Below are 25,951 nucleotides of genomic sequence, written 5' to 3'. Positions count from 1 at the left end.
ATGATACGATAAGGCTTTAGCCTTGGTGGAGTTATTCGCTCTCTGCCCTGCACTACGGAGGTTGTGTATTCATCTGCATTTGTTTGTCTATGTGTTAGTTAGTGGTGTTGGTCAGGAAAGAATTCATAAAAGTTTGTTGTGGATCCATATCTTGGGAGTATCCAGGATTTTGTTTCAGTTCCTCCAAATTTTTCATTGATTTCTCACAGAATAATTCATAGATATTGATGAACTTTTCCCTAATTACCTAATCATGTTTTAATTTTGTCATGTCTCGGACAGCATATACACCAATATACCTGTGAAAGGCATTTAGATCAGTCAGCTTTATTAAGCATCAATATTCGTCTAGTTTCTGTCTTTGTATGTTCTTCTGTGTCTGCTGCCCCTCATCCTTCTCTCTTCCATTGGGCCGCAGACACAGACACACATTGTGTTGTGTATCACTGTCTTCCATTGTGGAGGGGACTAGTCTTAAATGGCATGTGTCAACTTGTGGCCCTGGGAACGATTGGGCTCTTTTGTTTGTGATGAGATGATGAGAAGCAGTGTTTACTGAAGTGTGGGGAGGATGAGGGTGGAGGCTGGCTGTCTGAGCATGTATGTGTGTTTGTGACTGTCGTTGTCTGTGGGTCTTTCAGCCACTGGTGGAGATGTTTGGCTGATAGACTTTGGCCTTTCTTGTTTCTCGGTCTTATGAGTGGCAGTAATGCTGATTTCGCCCCGGTGAGAGGAGCTGGAGCTGAGTCTCTCTCTGCTCACGCTGGATTAACGCAGACACACACACACACACACACAGTTTGCATTTACACCCGGCACAGACTGATTTGCCCCCTGCTGATAGCAGACAGCGGTGGTGGCGACAGGTTTCACTCCGTCCACCACCTCCTCCTGCACCTCCTCCCTCTCCTCCCATCAACCAGAGAGGGGAAGCAGTGCCACGGCATCCCACTCTGGAGCCGAGGAGGCCAGAACAAAAGACGGCCTGTTTTCAGAAGGCCATTACTCAGGCTGCAGAGGATGTGGAGACAATAGGCTGCATGAGATCTACACCCAAACCCCACATTCAACCAAAAGCTTGCAGGAAACATAAGCCCCATGCACTGACAGGAGTCTCTCACAGCTTTTGTTCAATCGACTTTATAGTTTGATAAAGCCAAGAAAATGAGCCTTTCCCGTCCTGCTGCTTCAACATGGGGAGACATTTATGACAGCTGAGAGTGAACTGTGGCTCATTAAGAAAGTGTCGCCACACACACACACCTACAGGCTCGACCTTCATTGTGTCAAAACTTTAACTGCTGAAATTTGACAGTAAAGCTGCTCTCAGACATGCACTCTATTCCGCAGGCGCAGACACTGTGTATTTTCTCCAGCGAGCACAGTGGGGGATACCCTGCTGGATGGCTGATGACGCTTTTCTCAACAGAAACAAAACAAATATCTCCCGGTGAAAAAGCGGTGACACACAAGTAGTAGACACTGACAAAGAGAGTTGGTGATAAGAGCTGAGGGCGCTGTGTGTTCACGTGATCTCCACAGCGCTCCACCTCTCACCTAAATAATGCGGAGGATTTGTTTCTGTTGTGAACACGTCGGTGCAGAGAATCTGTGTTGTGCATGTGTGGAAGGAAAACTCTGGGGAAACTCCGTAGCCAATTCTCTGGATCTTAGGTCACGTCTAAAAATGGCTTACCTTTCTGTGTTACTTGGCATGTATTATTCAGGTGAACATTTTTAATCCTAAACAGGTCAGAGGTGAATTCAGTCTATAGATCGGTGAAAATCATCAGATTATTTTGGAAGGTTGCCTCAACAGTCTTGTGTGTCCATAAAAACAGTAAAAAATAATGACACTTGTTGTGCATATACCTCCGCCAAGGCCGAACAGTTGACCTAAAAACCTACATTTAATCAAGGTGCTGTGGCGTGCACTCATGGGTGTGTCCTCTCACCCAGTGGGTCGATGGGAAATGTAAAGTCTGTAGCTATATATACTTCCCGTATGGGGAACATGTGCCTGTTCTTCCTGACTACTGATTAAACAACAGTAAGCAGTACCTGCGTCTCTGCCTTTCCTTGTCCTGCCACATTGGTGACCCCGTTTTTTTGAACATGTTCGAGGTGAAGGAGGATAGTGTCCCTTCCTCATCGGGGGAAGACGTTTTTTCTTCCCCGGCTCCCGTGGACCGTGTCTCCACGACGACCATGGCGCAGCAGCTTCCAGGATCGAACAGCTCCGCGGAGCACGTTAAGCTCCCGGAGTTTTGGCAGAACGACCCCGCGCCGTGGTTTCAGCACATCGAGGCTCTCTTCCATCTGCGAGGAGTAACGGCAGACGACTCCAGGTATTTTTTGGTGGTCGCGGCTTTGGACCAGCAATCCACCCGGCGCGTGATGCAGCTCCTGCGAGCCCCGCCGCTGCGGGGAAAGTACACCGCCATCAAGCAGCTTCTCCTCCGGCGCTACAGCTTGTCAGCCGCGGAGAGAGCGGACAAGCTACTGTCGCTTCCCGGTTTGGGTGATGGTTCGGCAGTGGACCTGATGGACGAGATGCTGTCGTTGCTGGGCTCCGAGGATGAGGGTTTCCTGTTCCCGCACATCTTTCTGCGCCAGCTCCCGCTGCAGGTGCGCGCAGCCCTCGCCAACTCTTCCTGTTTGGCGGCCGGCGACTTCCGTGGATTAGCTGAGGAGGCGGACCGGATCCTGCTGACTTCGAGGAACGTCTCCGTGCAGAGTGTGGCCGTGGAGTCCTCGCAGTCGACGTTGGAGAACGAGGTTCCGGCAGTGACGGCTGCAGTCTCCACCCGCACACAGCGCGGCCAGCTGTGTTTCTTCCATCAGCGCTTCGGCAGCAAGGCGCGCCGCTGCGTTCCTCCGTGCGCGTTCCAGGCACCGGGAAACGGAAGAGCCGGCGCTCGGTAGCAGCCGTGGGCGCTGGTGATCAAGAGGAGCTGCTGTTCGTTCATGACTCCATATCAGGTAATCAGTTCTTGGTGGACTCCGGCTCGCAGAAGAGCCTTCTCCCTCCTGCAGCTACGGACCTCTCGGCCCGTGGCAGTGGTCCGCGTCTGACAGCGGCTAACGGCTCGGCTATAGAGACGTTTGGTACCAAGTCTGTGACTGTGTGTTTCAATGGACGCAAATTTCTGTGTGATTTTGTTGTAGCCTCCATTACGGTTCCTATTATCGGAGCAGATTTTCTGTGCACTAATGGGTTGTTAGTGGATGTAACTAATCGCAGGCTCATTGATGCTGTGTCTTTTGCGTCTTTTCCGTGTCAGTCAGGGGGACCCGGGCCGTTAACACACGCTAATTTTGCGGCGTCAAAGGATGTCTTCCAGCGCTTACTGGCGGAATTTCCTTCGCTGACAACGCCCGCATTTTCTGCCGCGGTTACTAAACACGGCGTGGAACATTTCATTCCCACTGCGGGTACGCCCGTTTTCGCACGTTCGCGTCGCCTCGACACCGTGAAGTTAGCCACCGCGAAGGAGGAGTTTGCTACCATGGAGCGTTTGGGGATCGTTAGGCGGTCCAACAGCCCGTGGGCTTCACCGCTCCACATGGTGCCCAAGGCGGATGGTTCTTGGCGGCCGTGCGGCGACTTCCGCCGTTTAAATAACATTACGGCCCATGACCGTTACCCAATTCCGCATGTTCAGGATTTTTCGATTCGTCTGGCGGGCATGACAATTTTTTCTAAAATCGATTTGGTGCGAGGTTATCATCAGGTGCCTGTGCGGGCAGAGGACGTGCCCAAGACTGCTGTCATTACGCCGTTTGGGCTTTTCGAGTTCCTGCGGATGCCGTTCGGCCTTAAAGGCGCAGCGCAGACGTTTCAGCGATTGATGGACTCGGTGCTACGTGACCTCGCGTTTGTTTTCGTCTATTTGGACGACATCTTGGTGGCCAGCCCGTCGGCTGATGAACATTTGTCGCACCTTAGGCAGGTTTTCCAGCGCCTTGATGGGCATGGTCTCATTGTCAACACAGCCAAGTGCCAGTTTGGGCTGTCTGTCATAGACTTTTTGGGCCATCGCATTTCGTCGCAGGGTGCGGTTCCTTTGCCCTCGAAGGTGCATGCAGTTGCGGATTTTCCCCGTCCGGTCTCGGTCAGGTCGCTACAGGAGTTTTTGGGCATGGTAAACTTTTACAATCGTTTCTTGCCGCGTGCGGCCCAACTCCTGCAACCATTGTATGGTGCTTTGAAGCTTAAGAAAGCCAAGGACCAGGTTGATTGGACCCCTGTGAGGATCCAGGCTTTTGAGGGGGCTAAGGCTGCCCTGGCTAACGCGGCGCTTCTGGCGCACCCCGCGTCTCGGGCGCCCATCGCCCTCACGACCGATGCTTCAGATGTGGCTGTTGGTGCAGTTGTTGAACAGCGGGTTGCGGGTGCGTGGCAGCCCCTTGCATTTTTTAGCCGCGGTTTGCGAGACAGTGAGCGAAAATACAGTGTGTTTGACCGGGAACTGTTAGCGTTGTACCTGGCTACGCGTCATTTCCGTTTCCTGCTGGAAGGCCGCCCTTTCACAGCCTATGTTGACCACAAACCATTGACGTTTGCTATGGCAAAGGTGACAGAGCCATGGTCTGCTCGCCAGCAGCGCCATCTAGCGGCGATCTCCGAATTCACAACGGACATCCAACATGTGGCGGGTAAAGCGAACCCGGTTGCAGACTGCCTGTCGCGGGTGTTGGTGTGCCCTGTGCATCTTGGGGTTGATTTTTCCGCTCTGGCTGCCGATCAACCTGGGGACCCGGGTATCGTTGGACTGAGAGCTGCGAGTACCGGTCTGGAGCTGGAGGAGGCAGTTGTGCAAGATGGTGGGCCTGCCCTCCTTTGCGACGTCTCCACGGGCCGCCCCCGCCCGGTGGTGCCGGTTGCTTGGCGCCGTCGGGTCTTTGATATGGTGCACTCTCTTTCTCATCCGGGTGTCCGGGCGTCGGTGAAGTTGGTGTCTTCGAAGTTTGTGTGGCCTGGCCTTCGCAAAGAGGTCAAGGAGTGGGCGGCCACATGTGTGGCGTGTCAGCGAGCTAAAGTTCACCAGCACACTAGGGCGCCCCTCGAGCCATTTTTGATTCCAGCCAGGCGTTTTGATCATGTGCATATCGACCTTGTGGGGCCTCTTCCCCCTTCCCAGGGTTTTACACATCTCCTTACCATGGTAGATCGGACCACTAGGTGGCCAGAGGCGGTTCCTCTGTCTTCCACGACATCTGCGGACGTGGCACGCGCTTTTCTTTCAGCTTGGGTCTCACGTTTTGGTGCACCGTCTGATATCACCTCTGACAGAGGCCCGCAGTTCATTTCGGAGCTCTGGTCGGCGCTAGCAAAGTCTTTGGGCACACAGGTTCACCGTACCACTGCCTACCACCCCCAGGCTAACGGTTTGTGTGAACGTTTTCACCGGTCGCTTAAGGCGTCATTGCGGGCTGCGCTCTCAGATGCAAACTGGTTGGATCGGTTGCCGTGGGTGATGCTCGGGTTGCGCTCGGCTCCTAAGGCTGACCTGGATGCCTCGCCTGCAGAGTTGGTGCTCGGTCAGCCGCTCCGCATCCCAGGGGAGTTTCTGCCTCACAGCTCGGCCCCCTTTCCGCGTCCTGCGTCACAGTCCGCTTGTGCACCGGTGCCCGTGCATCATTTTTCTCCTCGGTCTTTCGTGCCAACGGATCTCGCGACCGCTCGGTTTGTTTTCGTGCGTCACGATGCTCACCGGTTTCCCCTCCAGCCCCCGTATGACGGCCCGTTTAGGGTGTTAGAGGCGGGTTCTAAAAGTTTCATTCTGGACATGGGCGGGCGCAGGGAGCGTGTTTCGTTAGACAGACTTAAGCCAGCTCATCTGTTGGCCGGCGAAGAGGTGCTACCGGCCCGGGTTCCCCGTCGTGGTCGCCCCCCTTCTAAGACCCCTGTGTTGTTTTCTCCAGTTGTGCCTCCTGATCCTGTGTCTGTTGTAAATGATGTCCCTTCTGCTTGTTTCACCCCTGCGTTTGCGGACGGGGATCGGCGTAGCCGTTATGGTCGCCTCGTTAAACCCCCTGAGAGGTACTGACTTTTGTCCCATTTTGTATTTTTCCCTCTGGGTGTTCGGGGGGGGGCTGTGTGGCGTGCACTCATGGGTGTGTCCTCTCACCCAGTGGGTCGATGGGAAATGTAAAGTCTGTAGCTATATATACTTCCCGTATGGGGAACATGTGCCTGTTCTTCCTGACTACTGATTAAACAACAGTAAGCAGTACCTGCGTCTCTGCCTTTCCTTGTCCTGCCACAGTGCACCAAATTACACACACTCATAGATATCAGATTATGCTACGATCAAACAAACACAAGACCAACCAACAAAAGACCAACCAACAAAAGACAACATACAGGTGTGAATATATAACATCTTTGCTAGAGGTAACTAGAGAAGTGTTAAGGGGAGTCAATGAGAAAATTTCGAAATTTGAATGTGTCCTGTTATCACACAGCCTTCATGAACAAGCATCAACCAGTTGTTGTAAATTTGGGTTTTTGGGGAGGTCGGCAGGAGTTTATCTATTAAAATAGATTTCTAACTTGTGTCAGAAATGTTTCAAGTCTTGGCACAGTTTGGCAACACTGGCATAATAAAGTAGTGGATGATACTGTGTAGGATAGACTGAAAATTCAATCAATAGAAACATTTCTGTTTGAAATATGACTGGGGGAAAAAAGAGGGTTGTGAAAAATACATCACATTTACACATGCAGGTACAGTTGCAGAATGATAAGTTAACACATGTGAGCACATATTAGTATTTATGTTTTTCTCAATGAGTTGCCATTCAAAAAAAATAACTAGGGAACTGCAGTCAACATCTTACTAAACATAAAAGTGCTGCTGTGTTTTCCAGGCTGTGTGAAATGTCTCCACATTAATTTTCTAACATGATTAATAGAGTAGGATCATGAACATAATTGTTGGAGGCCCTGAGGGAATGCATGTTTGCTGATTAGGGTTCTCAATGAATATTTGGAATTCATTTATAGCAGAAATGTTGCGAAAAAGAGTAATTTGATTGTGAAAATTAATATTCAATCGTGAATATAAAGCAGCACTACCATCGCTGTCTCCCTTGTGTGGGCCCTCCAGCTGCTGGAGGCTTTGTACAGGAGACACACAACGTCGCTTTCATTTATTCACCAATTTAGTTTCTGAATATAGATTTTCATAATGTTGTTACCATCCAATTTAGTCTTTAAAAAGAAATGATTTCTTATGCTCCTTTAGAGGACCCAAGTCGGAATGATATCAGCTGTGTTCTAAGAAAAATGTGTTTTATTCGCAATGTCAAGAGGAAATGCTACACTTCCCACAATCCTCGTGTGTAGTAGTGACGTCTCTGATTGGTAGAGCTTTCTGTTACCATGGAAATGTTTCCCATACTGCGAAAATCTTGTTAGCTACGATCGGCTCAGTCATCTTTGCTTTAAATAGGTTACACTGTATAAAACACTGTATATGCACAAATACAAGACACAAGCACTATGACAAAAACAAAGTTAAATTCAAGAAGAAGCTCACTGGAAGTGAAAGGGCTCAGTAGCAATGGTTTATGGGATTCGTAGGTTTGTCACTTTTAAAATATTACGAACAGTCTTTTACCTTCGTCCTTTTTTCCATATTCCAAATGAATTCAATTGAGCATAATAACATACTTAATTGACATCTGTCTCCTTTAAGCTTTGTTGTTGCACCTCTAAGAGAGAGACATATCCCACCTTCATAATGTCTTTGTCACACCAGCATTTAAAACCACTAATGTTTGAAATTTAATTTTTTCTTGTCCATTGTTCCATCTGTTTGATTTGGTGCACTTCACTTCATCCTGTTTTTTTCCTTTGCTCCAAATCATATTCAAATAATCTAAGAGGTAAATCTTAAAAGGATTCGAGTAAAAAGCTAAAACTGTTGAGACAAAAAGTGTTGTGAAGTTTGAAAACGCAGAGAACAGATGGACCTCCGCCTGGAGTAACGCCTTCAGGAGAGATTGATGGAGACAAGAGGGGAGACAGTCATGCAGGGCTTGATATTTGCTTTTTGTTGAGACACAGGAGGAATTATTGGACCGTCTCAGCTGTATTAAATAGGATGAGGATGTGGAATGTGGAGAGTGAGACGGAGGCTCAGGGATAAAAGTGAATCGTCTGGAGGTGAGTGTGTGAAGCTACTCTGTAAAAGGGGGCCACAGTTTGGATTCAAAGAATGAGTTGTATGTTGAATCAATTGTCAGGTTCAGGATTCTCTCGGTTCGCTTCTTTGCCTTTTGGCCTCTGGGGGTCACTGAGCATTACTAAGGACATAAGTCACTGGAGACTGTAGGGAAATCTTAACAACATTTGGTTCTCACGGATTGACCCTTGCTAATAAGAGTTTTTTTCACAAGAGTTTACCTTGTGAACTTTATCTCTGCTTGTATTGTTGCTTAAGTTGTATTTCTGTTCCCTTTGACGATCGCAAACAGCAGAAGGAACCCGCAGATATCCTGAATATTTACCCTGAAAGGAAGACAATAAATATTTAATTATTCATGGTCAGTTGAGTTCTTTAAGTGCCAAGTCCTTTTGTAAGAGAGGCTCTCTGGCTTTGAATTGTCGTGTGTGCCTCTCAGGAGGCTGCACGAGGCTTTAGTGCTTCAGCCCCGCTGGCTGGGAATCAAGAGTGCTCGTCGTAATTTTCACAGCGGGGGGTCAAGAAATCTGCCCGTTAAAGTTCATTCGAACCTTGTTCACTGGCTGGATGCCATCTAGTGCTGCTGAACGCTCTGCATGTTTGTGCATTTCTAACAGCTGGACTCCTGTAACGGCACACGGCACAATCCAATAACACCACGACAGTAAATTATTAATTGCTGCCACTCTGCAGGAAGATTGGAGGAAATCATCTCTGATGATCTTCTCTCTGACTGAGCGGCAAACTCTTCTTACCGTATTCCATTAATGAGAATAACACTTACATTCTTGCACATTAAAGGCATTTCATTTCCACTTAGATGTCCATTACGTCTGCCGCTCTTCCCACCAGCCTCAGGAAGATATGTGTGAATTCAGGCTTTTCAGCCCAGACAGAAACAAATGCTAACAAAAAGCTTGAGAAATCTGAGGTTTGTTTAAACAAGACCAGTTACTTTTCATGACTTAAAGTTCAAGCAACCGTTCAACGTTTCTTTTTAAAGCAATATGTCCTGACATTGACAACCTTTCCTTTCTGCTGCTCTATTGCTGCACATCCCAGGAAATGCTAATCACACTTAAAGTGAAAGTTGGTTTTCACTGGAAGTGGAATTCAACTCCAGCAACAGAGCTCAGAACCATCTGTCTGGGTTATTCCAAGTAATCCACGTGAGCAGCGTTTGCCAGGTGGACGCTGAATCTGTTCATTTAGGAAATTCTACTTTCTCCCTCACCTAAGTCCTGTCTCTTTATAGGATGTTGTGTTCTTTCACTTTGGGTGTTCAGAGCTGTGGATAGTTATTATCATGCATAGAGTTGTCGTCAATACTTTTTACAGCCAAGGAGCTGACTGTTTGTTGGTTGGATGGTTGGTTTATTTGTTTGTCAGCATGGAAAAGCTACGAAACAACTTTCCACACAACATGGTGGAAGGATGGGAACCCATTCCATTTTTTCTGTATCATTGCAAGGTACTGTAGGTGTTTTTAGATGGGTTACAGAAATTGGGCCTTGTTGAGCCTTGGTGGAGGTATCTGCTCTAGTGCCATTATTATTGGCTGATGGCTTTAGCTCTCATAGGAAATCGAGAGATCCAAATCACAATTAGAAGAAAACTGAAATACAAGCTCGTGACTACAAGCAGTTTGTCTGGTTTCATGTCGAGGCCTGATGAACACTTTCTCAAGTAAGATCTCATAAGATGAGCGAAAAGTGAGTGTTTATAGTGACGTTACTATTTATTTGTATCACCACAGCACTTGAAATAACAAAGCTTTTAAACTTTATTACTGTTTAGTTGAGGGATAGACTAAGTGGTCATGAAAAGTCCATTCATACTCTTGTAAAATGTTAAATAAAATATCCCCTCCAGTGTGATTTAAGCATCTATGACTGCAGGGCTTCCACAGGTAGCTATTACACAATCCACAACAGGACACGTAAAATATAAGATCCACCTGTGCAGCTCCATGAAAGCTGCTGTGTATCTTGCGGTGCCATCGGAGCTCAGCTGTTTATAGTTCACATAAATTCCTGTGGCGAGGGCCTGCATGTAAGGACACATGCAGCGAGCTGATAAGAGAATAGAGCCAACGTCTTGGTCGGTGAAAACAGCTGAAATGACTTTTAAGGACATTGCAGGAGTAATGGACCACCCTGCTGAGTATTGTCTCTGCAGAGCTCACTTGTTAGTTCACCACATTTTGAAGATTTATTCTTTTTAGTGTCGTATTCAGTTGAAATCACTTTCATAAGTAGCATACTTGGACTGACTAGCCTTAACTTGTGGCACAGATTATCCTGCGGGTAATTTAAAATCCTAATTAATTAATAAAGGCTTAAACAAAGTATTATGTGCTATAATAAAACTTCTTTTAGAAAAATTCTCCTGAGAGTCTATTTATGTACTGTAGTCACTGTTGCTACTGACATCCCAGAATCTCTCCTGTCTTTCGTATACCCCCAAAATTATGTTAAGTGCAGTGTTGCAAATTTCTCATAAAACTAAATGAAAGCACCAGGGAAGTATTGCAGAATAAACGTGAAATTACATCTTTCTCAGTGGTCAAATCAGTCGAGATCCTGGCCTTTTTTACTGATTCTCATTTTCCGTGATCTGTTATTATGTCTCTGTGTGTGTTCGTGTGTGCAGTTGTCTGCCCTGGAGGTTGCAGCCTTGGCTCAGCTGCGCTCCACTGAGTCTGCCAGGAGATGTCATGGAGGCCTCTGTGGAGTGGACTCTTAAAAACACTGTTTACCCAAGGAGATTTATTTTGTTACAGAGCGACACAAAGTCACACTCTGGATCCTGGGTGTGTATGTGTGTGTGTGTTCATACAGAAAACGCTGTGGTGTGATTCTGTGAAAATAAAGATGAGGGAGTGACATTGTTGTTTCCCAATACTTTCTCTAAAGGTGTAGCTGACCTTATAATTTTGCTTTAGCAGAATTTTTCTCCACAGCTCATCTATCATAGTCAAAGTGCTCTACAGCCAGCCAACAGCACGGTGTGTTCACAAGTTCTCATTATCTACCAGATTTTCCCCAGTGACATTCATCAGAGGTCACACATGTACGTTCTTTCCTGTCCTCTGCAGGAAACCGCATAAAACTCATATGAGAGTCATCTTGTTTCAGGACGCTCAACCTCTGTAGAGCATGAATCTGACGCTGCTGGTCTTTGAAATACTTTTTACATCATAATGTTGAAGTGACTGGTGTTGAATAGGTTGTGCAATGTAATGCGTCCAATGTGGGTCTTTGAAGGGAGCTTCTTCCTACAGGTGGAAACTCTGACATTTGTCAGTACAGAAAATAAATTCTGTGGTTTCTGGAAGAGAGTCGGATGAATCAATTTGAAAATGTTAAATTGCGCAGATGCATTTCCTGTGTCTTTGGTTCTCCCATATCATTACATTTAGATTGTATTTCAAAGCACAAAACAGTAAGTTGTCTGGTAAAATATTGGTTGGTTGGTTAGATTTTTCACCAGTTCGAATACATGTTCCTTTGATGAAATTAGGTCTGAATCGAACCCTCAATAACCTTTCTAATTGAATATTTGCTTATTCAACACACTAGTTGCTGGCTTAACATTTTAGCTGAAACTCGCTAAAATTCAACTTCTGACAAGCAGAAGGAAGCTGCAGATTCAGATGATATTTCACTGACGGTTCATCAACCCCATCCTTAGATTGTTTTCATGCTGAGATTTTAGATCATACTTTGCCGAGATCCTCTCCATGTCTCCACGGCCATCAAATAAAGTTGTCTGGAAAAAAAAGAAACAAAAAATAAAAGCTGGTGTCTTTGGCCATAGCAGTAGGTCAGTAGTTACTGACCTGCAGGCCTGCGCACACCCTGTCCTTGCTCTCACTGCAAATGACTCAAGTGTTTGGCCGGAGAGATAACACCGCTGAGAGCAGGAATTGAGCGAGAGAGTTTCAGAGAAGTCGTCCTCCAGCAGTTGTTGGTGCATTTTTATGTGTTTTGTGGGCGTAGCTTTGACCAGAAGGCTGATGGGAGGGGGGGTTGTATCGGTAGCATATTTCCAGAGTGCGTGTCCTAGCTTTTCCAGGATTACCAACCCAGTCTTGTGTTCATATTTGTGCTCAAGAAATGTCTGAAAAATCGGAATCTGATGGATCCTCAGACAAAATCTGCTGCACACAATATATCTGCTGTTTAGGCTGATGGCTGCAGGCCTCTAGGAGCTTCTATCTTTGGTCACAGTCTGGCCTTTGCAGTGGGCTGAAAGTTGTGAAAAGAGAAACTCCATTGTTTTATGCTCATTGTAAAAACCTTGACTTTGGACGGCCCTGTGTTCTTGGCTTCGATGCTTTTGGCCTCAGTTTGCCTGTGAAATTCTGCTGAGTAGATAATCGCTTTTCCCTCCCAAGTCTGAAAGATAACAAAGGATGCTTGAACTCGGAAAAACATTGGCGAGTTAAAGCGACTGGCTGGTACCAGGCCAGTGAAAAAATATAACTATTCCTCAACACATGTTGAAACCAAGTGCTCACAATTAGTGATGAACATTTGGTTTAACATCTTTACAGAGAAAAGAGCAAAATAATAACAGGGAAATCTGGCAGTTAAGTGACAACACTGAAATGTGGGTGCATTTTGCTTTTATGTGTTTTTGTGGCTATACAACCATTTTCGGGTCGTCTGCTTCTATGTTTTATAAGTTTAATAAAAATCTGACCTTCTCCGGTTTTTCCTCATAGTACATCAAGATCCCAGCTCCCACAGAGGAGTCGGTGTCTGCTCTTCGCATCTTCTCCTTCTACTTATCCAGCGACAGCAAAGACCAGCCTCAGGCTAGCTTTGACTGCATCCATCAGTATGTCTCAAGGTAAGAGGTTAATCCGGTGGAACTTGTTATATTTTCCAACTGCATGTGCTTTATTTATTTTTTAATATTTCACTGAAGTCTTATTTTGATGAGTCAAGATTCTGCCTGAAACTCCACGGGAAATAATTGATGTTCTGATGCCAGCATCAGAAATACCTCTGCAGAAAATGGGTTGGGCACCGGAGAGTAAGCTAATCTATATACCCGATCCAATACCACATCATTTAAGTTTATTAGTTTCACCCAGATAAAAAAAACTTTCATTTTAATAATACCTAGAAATCACTTCTATGCCGCTCTGGGCGCACTGTACTGTCACTGCTTACGATATCCTGTCGTTTAGCGATAGCATTTTATGTACAGCATGAGAATTTGATTATAAAAAGTTTCCAGATCTGTCAGTCCTAATTTATGGTTCAAGTGTTACAGTTTTTTGTCGTTTTCATGGGTCAGCACCACATTCATTTTTTCTGTTTCCTCTGCTCTCTTTGTCCCTGTGTCTCTGAGGGCATCGTGAGAGACATTTCTAAACAGGATGGGGCAGTTGTAATTTCCTGTATATTTCTGGGCTGACCTTCTCATTATTCAGACCCATTATACCTTGTTTATGGGGTGCTGTGCTTGGATAGCGAGGGCTACTCTGCTCTGCTGCTGCCTCCTGCTGCCAGACAGTAAACTGTGGTCTGAACTGAAACACAGCTGCTGGAGCCAAGAGCAACAGAGAGAGGGAAGGTTTACTCTCTCTGCCCAACAACACATTTGTTTTGATGTTTAGAGGATAAGGAGGGATATGATCTCTGGTCAGATATATTGTTATATTAATAATTTAAATTGGATCTCGGGAAAAGAGGTCTTAAAAAATAGAAAGAATTACATTTTTCAACACAGTTAATTTCCTGATTTATTTTTCCCTGTTAGGGGTGCACTATTAAGGCCATGTGAAGGAAAAGAACTTCGATATAAAGTCTTAATTTTACAAGAATAAAGAAATTTTTTTTAACTCTTCTGGATTGAATGGAGGCAACAGACTGATCTTCTGATGTTTCCCATGTAAAATTTTGACTTTTTTTCTTATATTATAACCTAATTCTCAAAATATCCGATGTTTGTTTGTTTAACATGGCCCTTATATTGCGTCATAGCAGCTAATATTGATAATGTGTAAATTTTTTTCTTTGATCCAAGACAGTCTTATATCTTTGATATAAGATATGGTTTTGCATTGTGCCGGTAGGTGCAAGGCCAATGCTGCCTGTTTTCCACAGGCTCTAACATGCTTTCAACCAGGATATCTGGCTTTCTCACATGTAGCGGCCTGCAGGTCTATATCTAGTCTGTGACATAACGTACAGTAACCATAGAGCAGACTTAGCCAGCGTCCACCACAAAGCCACTTTATGCTGCAGTTCACATCGGTACGCTGCTCCAGTTTCTACAGTGTTTACTGTACAGCCAGCAGAGAGGCCTGCGGCTCAACTGCTCTGTGATTGTGTCCTGCAGTGATGGCCGCGAGCAGCTGGAAGGTCAGGGTGTCATCCAGGACAAGATCACCGTGTGTGCCACAGAGGACTCCTACCAGGTGACCCGCGAGAGGATGTCCCAGGTGGAGAAGGACAGCTGGAGTCGCTCCGCCATAGAGATCAAACCTGGAGCCACACATCCAAGTAAGAACAGAACAGAGGCCTCTGTGGAGCAAAAAGAGAAACAGAGGATGATACATGTGCAGAAAAGGCAAAACAGCTTAGAGCTTGGAGAGAGATCAGCTAATTGGATGTGAACAAACTGACGGCATATAAAAATAGAGAGAGAATAACACCAATAAAAGTCATCGGAATATTTGCCTTGGTTGAAAGAACTGGAAACCAGATACCTTCCTGTTTTGATGTGGAATAAATCCAGATGTGAAGACCATATTTTTAGTTATAAAACAAGACCAAAACCCAACTCATGTCTACTATATTAATTATTTTGTCATTTTCATTCCTTTTGTGTCTCACATCTGGCTTTAAATAGAATAGATGTTTGGTCAAAGTCAGCAGCGTTTGTCCTTAAACTTCAGAGGGAGGAGGTCAGTGTGTTATTTATAGCCAGGTTCTTAACATTTATGCTACTGAAAGGAATATTTTCATGCAGATGTGATTAATTAATTAAATGTTTTCTGCACGCAGCCATAAAATAGTTTAATTTATATAGTCAAAAATGTTCCTTTGCTGCAGGCTACCACATAACAAACAGAAATAGTTGCTCCAAACATTTCACACACCTCTGATAATTACAAAAAGCTCAGATGTTTTCCACAAAACCAAAAGTAGCATAAATTCACATCTGAGAGGATGATAATATGAGTAGGCAAACATGCACTGAAGAGTGGTCTCCACTTTACTTTTCTCTTAAATTCTCTTCTCCAACTATAACTGAGATTATACAAGATTTTGTCTTGGCATGATTCTTGACCCCTGTGTCGGTGCCGGAGCTCCAGGGAAGCTGAAACTCTGGGTGGTTCAGACCAAATATAGATTTAGTGGATTATGAAACATCAGGTCTTAAGGTGAAAATGACTTGGCAACATATAGGCCCAGAGGCAAACATTTGCACTCTAAATTCCCCTTTCAGTGTCAGGAGGTAATCATGAAGACAGTGCACGTTATCAGGCATGCCAAAACCGATAGAGCAAGCACCTGGCACTACGTACATCAAGCAACCTAGATATTACATAATCCAGAATATTTCTTATCATGATGAACGGCTGGCAGTAGATGAATGATAATGCACAGAGATATTATCTAGTCTCAGGACATACGTTTTGGTTGAGAGAAAAGCCTTCTTTTTCTGGACCTCTCTCTGACCTTCAAAGCACAGATTAACCTGTAATGGGATTAGTGCAGTGAGATAGCTTTCACTGCTCTAACATGGCCTGTCGGCAGCAGAGATGTGGCCAATGATCGGCCGGGTGTTTGTGACATCTGAAGACAAATAGCTGCCGGCCTGCGTGCACATGGGGTCCAGAAATAAAGGTTATCATACGATATACTGATGTATGTTTCCCCCATTAGTCCGTCAACTGCCAAGACCGTTTAGCTAAAATGAACAGGTGAAGATTGAAAACAAAAAGAGAAAAGATGAACCCTTTTCTCTCACATCACTGCTATGAAGGATAAAAAATGACCTAAGTATAAATTAATTTATCGATAAATGTGTTAAATAAATAATTAAATAAATAAATGGAGAAAAAAGTATCCAGTTTTTAATGAAAAAGGCTATTTTTCTGTTTCTACATATGAATTGGTTATAACAGTGTAATCTTGGGGTGAGCTACTTCTGTCTTGAGTTGGCCCACATGGGATATGATATGTAACAATTTTTCGTTTAAATATTTGTGGTCCCGGCCTAATGACATCTACACAGAAATTATCAATTAAAATCACAGCGCCCCCTGGTGGCAACAGGAAATGTCTTGTTTTTGGAACATCTTACACTTGGAAGTATTCCTCCTCATCACTGACTGCAACCATGTCAAACTGTGTCAAAAGTGTCTAAAGTCATTGATAATGAAGGCATAAGATTACTGTGACTTTTCGTCAAACACCAAATTAGTGGCGTGGCGTCAAAATTCATCAATTCGCCGTTAAACACGAAATTGCTTTAACTTCAGTAGTCATGCTTCAGTCTCCCTCAAAATAGATTTGTGTAACAACAGCACCCCCCTGAAGATATTTATATGGTTTTAAGGAATGGGCGTGACAAAATAACTGACTAGCGCCCCCTAAAGTGAAGCCCCGGCACTAAGATGGCCGACATTTACAGGAATTGATAGGGACATTTGTTTTTTCATAACAAACAAACAAGTCTGATGAACTCGTGCTTGGGCTTTCATTAGATCAACTTCAACTTCTGTGAATGTCATCTCAACAAGATGGAGACATAAACTACCTCGGTATATATGATTTCATCACATGGTGTGACCGTGGCGTGGCGTGACATTTTGATGATTCGCCAAAAAAAAGGGATTTATTATAACTCCTCTGTCCATTGTTCTTTCAGCCTCAAACCTCATTCACACATTCACAGTCCCGCCCTGATCAGATCAATATCAATATTGACTCATCATTACAGCGCCACCTGCTGGCTACAGGAAGTGACATGTTTTAAACTTTGATGAACTGCTCTTGGCTGCTTTACAAAATACAGCTCAAATAAGCTGTATATATAAAACAACACTTCAAAGGATTCATTAGGCAAATAATTATTTATTGTCAGTTTGCTTTATTGGCACAGTGTCATCGGTGTGAGATTCCTTTGATGTCTTAGATGCAAAGACCTGAACAGATCTATTAGTCTAGTATAGTGATAGCGATAGCACCACCTACTGCCAAAAGGAGGTAAGCCTCGTTTTAAAACTAAATTTAGATTTAGATCAAGTTATCACTGTGGGGTCTAACTTGATCGGGTGGACCGTAATGCGTGATTAGTGAGCGTGGTCCAGCGGTTTTATTTCTTGTCACTTGTGAAGACACAAATGACTGAGTATCACTTTAAATCCTGTTCTTTTTCTGTGCTCAGGTAAATGCATCAAGTTCCACAAGAGGTCAGCTCCTTCTACGCCAGACAGCAGCCTCTTTAAGCAGTCCACCAACAACCAAAGGAACGGCGGACCAGCCACGCCGACCCAGAAGCCCCTGAGGGAACGCATTATCCACCTGCTGGCTCTGAAACCCTACAGGAAACCAGAGCTGCTGCTGTGGCTCGACAGAGAGCGAGCCGGACCCAAGGACAAGGTCGAGCTCAGTCCTATACTGGAGGAGGTGGGCAAAAGAGATATATGTGTGTCTCTGTGGATGCATACATGTTTAGAAACACTCACATACATGCATATGTATACATTTCAAAGGTTGCATGATGCTCAAATGGACCTGCACACATTTTTTTCACATGTAAATGACTTGTAAAATGGTAAACACACATGTACACATCTAAAAAAACACATTGTGAAGTGTACTGCAAAGAAACCCGGGGCCATTAAATTAAACTCACACAATACATTGCAGTCATTTCAAAATTATATTTGTGTGTTTGTACTACCATCACTGGTGTGTTTGTGTTTGAATGGATATGTTTTTTTGTGCACAATGTGTATAATTAGGTTGATGCTGTAATTGTCACTGTAGTGATTTTGTTAGCAGTGGGGCGGGCTGCTCTGTCAGGAGCCTCCAGAAAGATGGATGTCTTCAGAGCGAGGCAGCCTGACCAGCTTAGAGAGGAGAGAAAAGACACTGAAAGAAAGAGACAAAGAAACTGACGCACTCAATTGGAAAATCACGTTCTTTGTGAATTTGAAACAAAGATAACTCTCCAAATTAGCAGGAACCCCTATTGCTTGAATATTGAGGGTTTTACTTTTCATGTAGGTTTAATATTTACTCATTATTATAATAATAATAATTGTGGTTATTAGTTGTGGTTTTGGTTCTGACCTGACTCTTTGCTGATTCTCTCCCCACATTTCATGCTTAATGTCCAGTTAATATAGATTACATGCTTGACATTTTTAATAATAATATTAATAAAGGAGGAAGATAGTTTAGGCTGCAGTACAACAGGAAACTCATGCTCTGATTAAACACAAAATATTACCTCTTAGGACCTTTTTTCTGTTCTTTAAAACACATCTGCGAATTGAGCTTTCCCCCAATGTCATAAAAATCCAAAATAAGTTGAATCTAACATCGTATGGCGTCTGGTTTTTCAGGTGGCTAAAGTGAATCCCAAAGACAGCAGCTACCTTCTAAGGGACGACTTCTACAAGCACGTGCAGAGGGACTGGCCCGGCTACAGCGAGGAGGAGAGGCAGCTGATCAGCAGGCTGCTGGCCAGGTGGGTCACAGGCATTGAGCCAAATAGGAATCTCTGTTGTTACAACAAACCAATAATCACATTTCCCTCTGTCTCATCAGGATGCCTGTTTAGTGGCTCTTCTCCTTCACTCCCTATTCCCTTGTGGCACAAGTAACTTTTTTTGCCATGACTGACAACAAATTCTCTTAATTTCTTGATAAAAGCCCAAAGTCAAGAGTAAATCTCAAAATCAAATGTAGCAGGCTGGAGAGAGTGAGGACCAACAGATGTAGACCACTCGCATATATTTAGGAAATGCTAGAAATGATCAAGGTTCTGGAAAATGATGTACATGACTACATAACAGATACTATGATATGACATGCACAAAGTGAATCCTCCCGCCAAACAAAGTGGATTGACATTGTGGAAAAATTCAAAACATCATCTACGACTACAAGAAACAAAGCTGGACGGAACGTGGGAGAAATTAACTTAATCCAAAACAAACACAGCAATAAAGACCATGGAGAAGACTTGATGGCCTGAAGGAGATTTAACCCCCAAACTGTCCTATACAGAAAGTAGTAAACCGGACATGAGGACTTTTTTTTTTAGTGATAGCATTGTTTGTATAGGCAGTGGCTGCCATCTTTATCTGGCATCACTTCTCCTCCTCCATGTCTTGTTCTCTCGTTCCCACACATCTCATGCACTAATCAACTCCTAGAAACAGAACCTTTCTGTACCTGCTTCACAATGGTCTCATTGTCGGGTTACCATGTTCTTTCTTTGTGTTTAACAGGAAATTGCAGCCGCAGATTAGCAATCATTTAAGAAGTCTTCAAGCAAACGCGTCGACACCTAAGACCTCAGAGGATTCGACACTACATCAGAGCACAGTAAAAAATCCTACAATGGTAAATAATCATATTGTTTTCCTTAAATCCTCTGAACCCCAATCCTCTGGTCTCAAATATGTTTTCTTTTCTTTCACCAGTTATTTTCAGACTTTAAACATTCGGACAGTGAACACATTATGTGTGAATAACCAAATCAAAAGCTAAAAATTAGTGATAAATAATCAAAATCACTTCATTTGACATTTCTCTTCTAACATTTGGCAGAAAGTATACCTTTTGCACAAACCGGTCTTCTGAAAACATACAAATTTGTGCTCCTCTGCTAACAGAGAAGACGTGTTGTACCTCTAAATGAGTTTGAAAAAAACGATAACAACTTTGATTTACAGCGTTTTTCTTTGCGATTAATAATTATTACATCTTCAATATACTTCAAACAGATGGATGATAGTGCCATTCAGTATCCATAGAGGTACAGGATTGTATATTGCAGTGAAAATGAGCTAACAGTGGCAAAATCCTGTCAGAAGGAAAATAGATGCTGGCCTTTGCTCTGTAGAGTTGAGACGGGACGAGTTATGTTTCAGGTTGTTTGTGCGGCTTTGGTTGATCTGTCTTTTTCATCCTCTTATCCCAGAAACGCCCTGTGCCTTCTGACTCACTGGAAAGGCTCGCTGCCAAGAGACAAAAACTTGTGGACCAGAGGTTGCACCAACAAACACATAACAATGCAACTCCCACCCTCAACCACAGCTTCCACACAAAGACTGAGTTTCAAGGGACAACTAACCATACTGGTAAACAGAACGCCTCACCGGGGGGCCACAGCAGCTTTCCTGCAGCCCACAAACTGTGTAGCACCTCCGACACACCTGTGTCAGAGCGCAGGGAGCATGGACCCAAAGGAAGCGACCGCCTGCCACCGCAGGGCGACTCTGACGGCGCTCACCAGCAGCTCTCTACCTGCCAGAACAGAAAGAAGAAGTCTAAAAAGCACAAAGACAAAGAGCGGGAGAGGCTAAAAGACACACAGGGACTTAACTGGTTGGAGACGAGTCCTGATCTTAAGCAGAAGCCGGAAACACTTGAAAGTAAGGCTCCTTTCGGCACATTTTATTATTTTACTGATTCTAGAGTGTGGATGAACGTTATTCAGGTTTGGGTCGGGTTCGGTTCGGTTGGCTTGGATATCTACTTTATTGTTTAATGCTGCAAGTGCTTGTAATCGGGGAAACCGTGGGGCTCGGGCGGGGTTCGGGCACAAAGATCAGAATGCCTGTCAGGTTTATATCATGCACGGTTAGTTTCCTCTCAGACTTAGACGGGTTTAGCGCACTCTAACTGGTACAGCCTCATTTCCCTCTTATCACACCCCGATACCAACAGAGTCTGTGTTTGTTTTTTTAACCTAATTCCATGCTGTCGGCTTTGTTTGAATATTCTGTCATAATTCTGTGGTCACATTCTCAGACAGCGTTTGTTTTCATGTGTCTGAAATGTTATTTTTACTCTGGCACTTACCTGCACAGTAATAAGTTGACCTCAAATACTCTGATGACCAGCGGTAATGGCTTGAGGTGTCTGTGAGTCTCAGAGCTCACTGGTGCTTTTATACAGTATTATCTCATAAGCATGTGTGTGCTCCCTTAAGCTGCGTCTCTTGAGTCCGCGGTGTTCTGTGTGGCTGATTGACTCAACAACAGCTCAAGCAGCGCTTTGGGTCTCTAAGCGGAGACGTCTCCTGACACCCACAAGCTCAAACACACACACACACACTGTGACTTTTTGAAAAACAAAAACACATTGCTCAACTTACAGTGACAATGTACCATGTTCGACTTTTTCCACTCAACTCACACTAAAGTAATTTTCTGTATCTCGTGTTCTTTTTTCAGATCTTACCATCACACAAACTGTGGCCTCTGAGGAGAAGCCGGATTATGTTCTGTGAGTGTAAAGATCATTTAAAACTATTTTATTATCATCATGATTTACATGTAGTGTCTCCTCTGTAGTTTCCCTTACATAGAGTATGTCAGTACATATCTTCTCTTCATTAAATCAGAACTTACACTGGTTAGCTTTGGAACAAGATGGTAAAAAGACATTGTGTCCATGTGCTGCCATCTTGTGTCAGAAAGAGCAACTGCAAGATTGATGGAAATGGAACTACTACGTATCTGTAGGAGTGTGTCCTCTTTGTGCCTTAGCCGGCTGTATAAGATCGGTTACACTGGCAGAGATGAATATAAACTGGGATGTTTACAAATATTACATCCCATGTATATTACTAAGTGTTTTTTGTCTGTGTGTCTTCTTGTAGCACCTACAGCCCCATAATAAGTTTAGAGCAACGTGAGAGATACCAGGAAGATTTCTGCGAGGAGTACGATGAGTACAAAGACCTCCACTCTCGCATCGCCACCATAACTCGCATGTTTGTTCAGCTAGGGTCCAAGATCAAGAGCCTGTCCCCGGGCACACCGGACTATAAGGTACACATACAACCACAACTCCTCATCATCACTGACCTAAGTCACATACATAGATGCAAAGGTATTATTTCATGCACCTGAATTCTTATTAACAATTTCATAATTTTCCTTTTCATGCCATGCAGATCATGGAAGACCAAATACTAGAAAAGTACAACAAATATCGAAAGGTGAGTCAAACTGTTGCCGCCATTTAAATCGTCAAAGTTGTTTTCACCTTTACTGGATTTTCCTTTTGATTTTCACACAGAGGTCACGTGGGAATTTTTTTAGAGTCTGGCGAGAAGAGTCGTTGACTTATTCTTGGATTTGAAAAACTAAAAAATGTTATATTGGCCATAATCATTTTTTACAAGTTTATGATTTTCTATACACCTGCATTTGGAAGAAAAAGTGTTCATACTTTTTATAACTTAAGTTAATCATGTGCAGGATTTTAATTTGTTCAGTAAGTTAAACCTGAGTGAGAAGACTTGATCACTGTGTGAGTTTTTCATCATTACAGAAAGTTACAGACCTATTTTCTATAAACTGCTGTTAACTTATAAACATACTCTGTTAAAAGTACCAGAAGTTGTTGAACTCTACGTTCAGTGTCATTAGAATTCAAAGGGTCCGTGCAGATACACTGGGCTCCAAGTGGGTTTTGAGCTCTGCATCATCATTTCAGATACTTCACATCATCAGGTCACTTGGCATATGGTACTTACCCTTGGATAAAAAGGGTCAGCTAAATGAAATGTAATGTAACGTTATTAAAACATTGGCTTTCCTCTGTCTTTCTTCTCCATAGAAGTTCCCAGGCTACCGGGAGGAGAAGAAACGCTGCGAGTATCTCCATGAAAAACTGTCCTACATCAAACAGCTCATCATAGACTATGATGTCTCTCAGGTTATTTCGTAGCAAACAGGCTTTCTGTCGACTGCGGAGTTTTTTTTATTGGAGACCCTTCTTTGCATAAACATCAGCACACGAAGCATTTATACCTGAGGGGGATAGAAGAGGACTTGTTTCTTCAGGGACCACGAATGATGCTGTGAGCACAAAGGATTTTAAGTCAAGAACAGATTTCTGTTATTTGTAATTCTGTTTGTATTGAAGAAATCATTTGCTTCATATGTCATGTTCATGTTAAAAGTCCAAGGAAGAAGGGACAATGGTCTTGTGATGATGAGATTTGTGCATCTTTACGTATGATGATGTCAGGACAGTTAAAACCATTGTCAGTGTCAGCCATTCTCATGGCAACATTTACAAGGTAACAAACAGAACTTTAACTTATTCACTTTATTTCCGACATATTAAGTCAAACATTTCTTCAGCTCAGCTCAGATTCAGTCTTCCCAGATTATTATGAAAGTGGGGTCAGATAACTCCACTGGTTTTCTAATGCAGTTTTCTTTAATGTGTTTAGAGTCCTAACTGCATCAGCTTCAAGACACTGACATTTCACAAACTCTTATTATATGTCTTATTGAGACTTGGTCAAGAATACATTTCCATTGAAAACAAGCAGTTACGGTTATTAGCACTCAAATAATAAAGAGATGAATTTACGGGAAGATGTTGTTCATGTTGAGTCACCTGGTTAGCTTTTGTCATGAAATCTGAAAAATCCCATTCTTATAATATTTAAAAACATTTTGAAAGCAGCTGAATTCATGGAGAAGAAACTGGAAACTATTTAAATGTCTGGACATGTTGACCAGTGCAGATTAACATAGAACCTGGTGCAGTACGGTATGTGTGCTATCTGCTATCTCTTAAATGCACTTGTGTCTATCTTAAGTATTTATTCACCTCAGCCATTTCTTCTTAGTGATTGGTGAAGGTACCAAAATGGTCTTTGTGGCTGTTGGAATAAGTTGGCGAGGAAAGAAGAATTTCCTCCTCACAACATTTTACTGGCATGGTTTATAAGGCACCAAGTCTATGTTGAAGTATTTGATCCTACTGGAAAGAAGTTTCTCTCTTTTGCTTAGAACTACTGATGTATTTATTTTGAAGCCCTCCTCCTCTATCGCGTGTTGTTGTTCTCAGCTTGATGCGTCACATCTCGTTTCAATCAAAGTGTTTGTATCCCAGCAGCTCGGGGAGGGAGGCGGCAGCGGTCGTGAGCAGCTTAAATATTCAGCTGACGTATTGTGTGGTTTCTCTGCCCGACCTGATGATTGTGGATTGTCACTGGGTTAAAGCTGCATGGAATTCACCTAAACCTTATGGTTTAAATGACAAAGAGAGGCTGCAGACGGGAGGTCAGGTTTCACTTCACCAAATACTTAAAACATCCCTGAAAATCGTGTAATTGCTTCATCATAACCAATTGCGGTACTTGGGCATTTTTTTTTAATTAACTTGGAGGATATATATCCTTCAGTTTCCTGTTAATAATCTGCAATAAGGTTTTTTGCACTAAACCCAGTTTGAAAAAAGGGGGCAGCAGACTCCTGAAATTTCCAGTCAGATTGTATTGTATGGTTGCAGTTTCTATACTGAATGTCAATTCATAAAATCAATAATGTACATAGAAGCCTTAAGATTTAACTTCTATAGGACAAAAATCTGCCAATATCAACACGGAGATATTATCCAATCTCTTCATCTGTTTATCTGCCTTAAGTTAGTGTTCACTTTCAAACCTGTCTTAAAATGAAAATGTACTTTCTGGAGGAAAAATGTCATGTATTTTTAAATTGTTTAGTGCACACTTTAATTTGCTGTAATGACATCGCTTACTCAGCAGTTGGAATCCTTATGGTACTCTGTTTTGAAAATCACCACTGAGGCATAGTGTCAGGCATTTATAATCAGGAATATAACTGTGGTCTGTACCATCACTACTGGCATCGCACCAAGCCCTGGACATATGGTGTGATGTGCTATATATCAAGGAGGAAAATAAAACATAATAAATTGCCAATACTCAATCACTTTCAGGGAGTGGGCGGCAATTATGATAATGTTTCAGCGAGAAAAGGGTTCATTAGTGTCAAGAAGTTGATTAAAGACCATAATTATATGTGGGTTATTGAGTAAGATGAAGGAATCACTGGACAGAATTTTCTCACAAAGTCACAAAATTTGATTTATTTATCTTTTCAAATCTTTATCACAAGCCACAATAAGAGGTTCACAAGGTGTTTTTGTTTTAGTCGTTCTGGTGCTGAGCGTTGACGAAGCACCAGTGTGTACTGCATAGCGGGGGGGGTTGATGTGCCGCGCACCTGCTGAAGGGAAGAGAGTCAGAGAGCATCATGGACTGTGTTTTACAAATGTATACTTTTTTTCTTTGCAAAGTTCAAATGAATAAAAGCATAAAAGTGATTTTTGCCCTCAGAGTTGATTGGTTGAGACATGTATTTACAGTTATCTGTATCACTCTGGTCTTCATCATTTGTCTTTTCGTTAATCACAATGTTGCTCAGCGATACGTACTGGACTATAGAGGAACAACATGACAATAACATTAAAAACAAATCATCCTATAAGTGTTTTGGGTTAAAAAATATTTATTAAATGTTAATAAATATAAACTAATGCTTTATTAATGTCTTATATTCACGAGAGAACATTTTGGAATGCCCACATAAAAAAAATCCTCATGTTTAGTCTCCCGCAAAGTTTTTTTGTTTGTGAAGACAACTTCTGAAGAAGTAAATTCTGGGGTAAAATCCATTTATCCTCACATTGCAGTAAATTAAAACCCAT

The 25,951-nt window shown here is 43.3% G+C and overlaps 1 protein-coding gene across 1 annotated transcript in view; it reads left to right on the top strand.

The window, feature by feature from the left end:
- The window catches only part of LOC132998721 (RNA polymerase II elongation factor ELL2-like), a 29,772-nt gene extending 6,488 nt beyond the window's left edge, over positions 1-23,284 (top strand). The window contains exons 3-12 of the mRNA XM_061068467.1: positions 12,925-13,052; positions 14,553-14,716; positions 17,613-17,854; positions 18,799-18,923; positions 19,690-19,804; positions 20,385-20,838; positions 21,643-21,694; positions 22,071-22,242; positions 22,368-22,412; positions 23,036-23,284. Coding sequence (XP_060924450.1) covers positions 12,925-13,052; positions 14,553-14,716; positions 17,613-17,854; positions 18,799-18,923; positions 19,690-19,804; positions 20,385-20,838; positions 21,643-21,694; positions 22,071-22,242; positions 22,368-22,412; positions 23,036-23,146 — 1,608 coding nt within the window. The 3' untranslated portion in view covers positions 23,147-23,284. The remainder of the gene's footprint in view (positions 1-12,924; positions 13,053-14,552; positions 14,717-17,612; positions 17,855-18,798; positions 18,924-19,689; positions 19,805-20,384; positions 20,839-21,642; positions 21,695-22,070; positions 22,243-22,367; positions 22,413-23,035) is intronic.
- Positions 23,285-25,951: the final 2,667 nt, after the last annotated feature.

This window comes from Limanda limanda, chromosome 3, assembly GCF_963576545.1.
Source record: "Limanda limanda chromosome 3, fLimLim1.1, whole genome shotgun sequence".
NCBI lineage: Eukaryota > Metazoa > Chordata > Actinopteri > Pleuronectiformes > Pleuronectidae > Limanda > Limanda limanda.
This window is presented reverse-complemented; position numbering and strand designations above follow the sequence as displayed.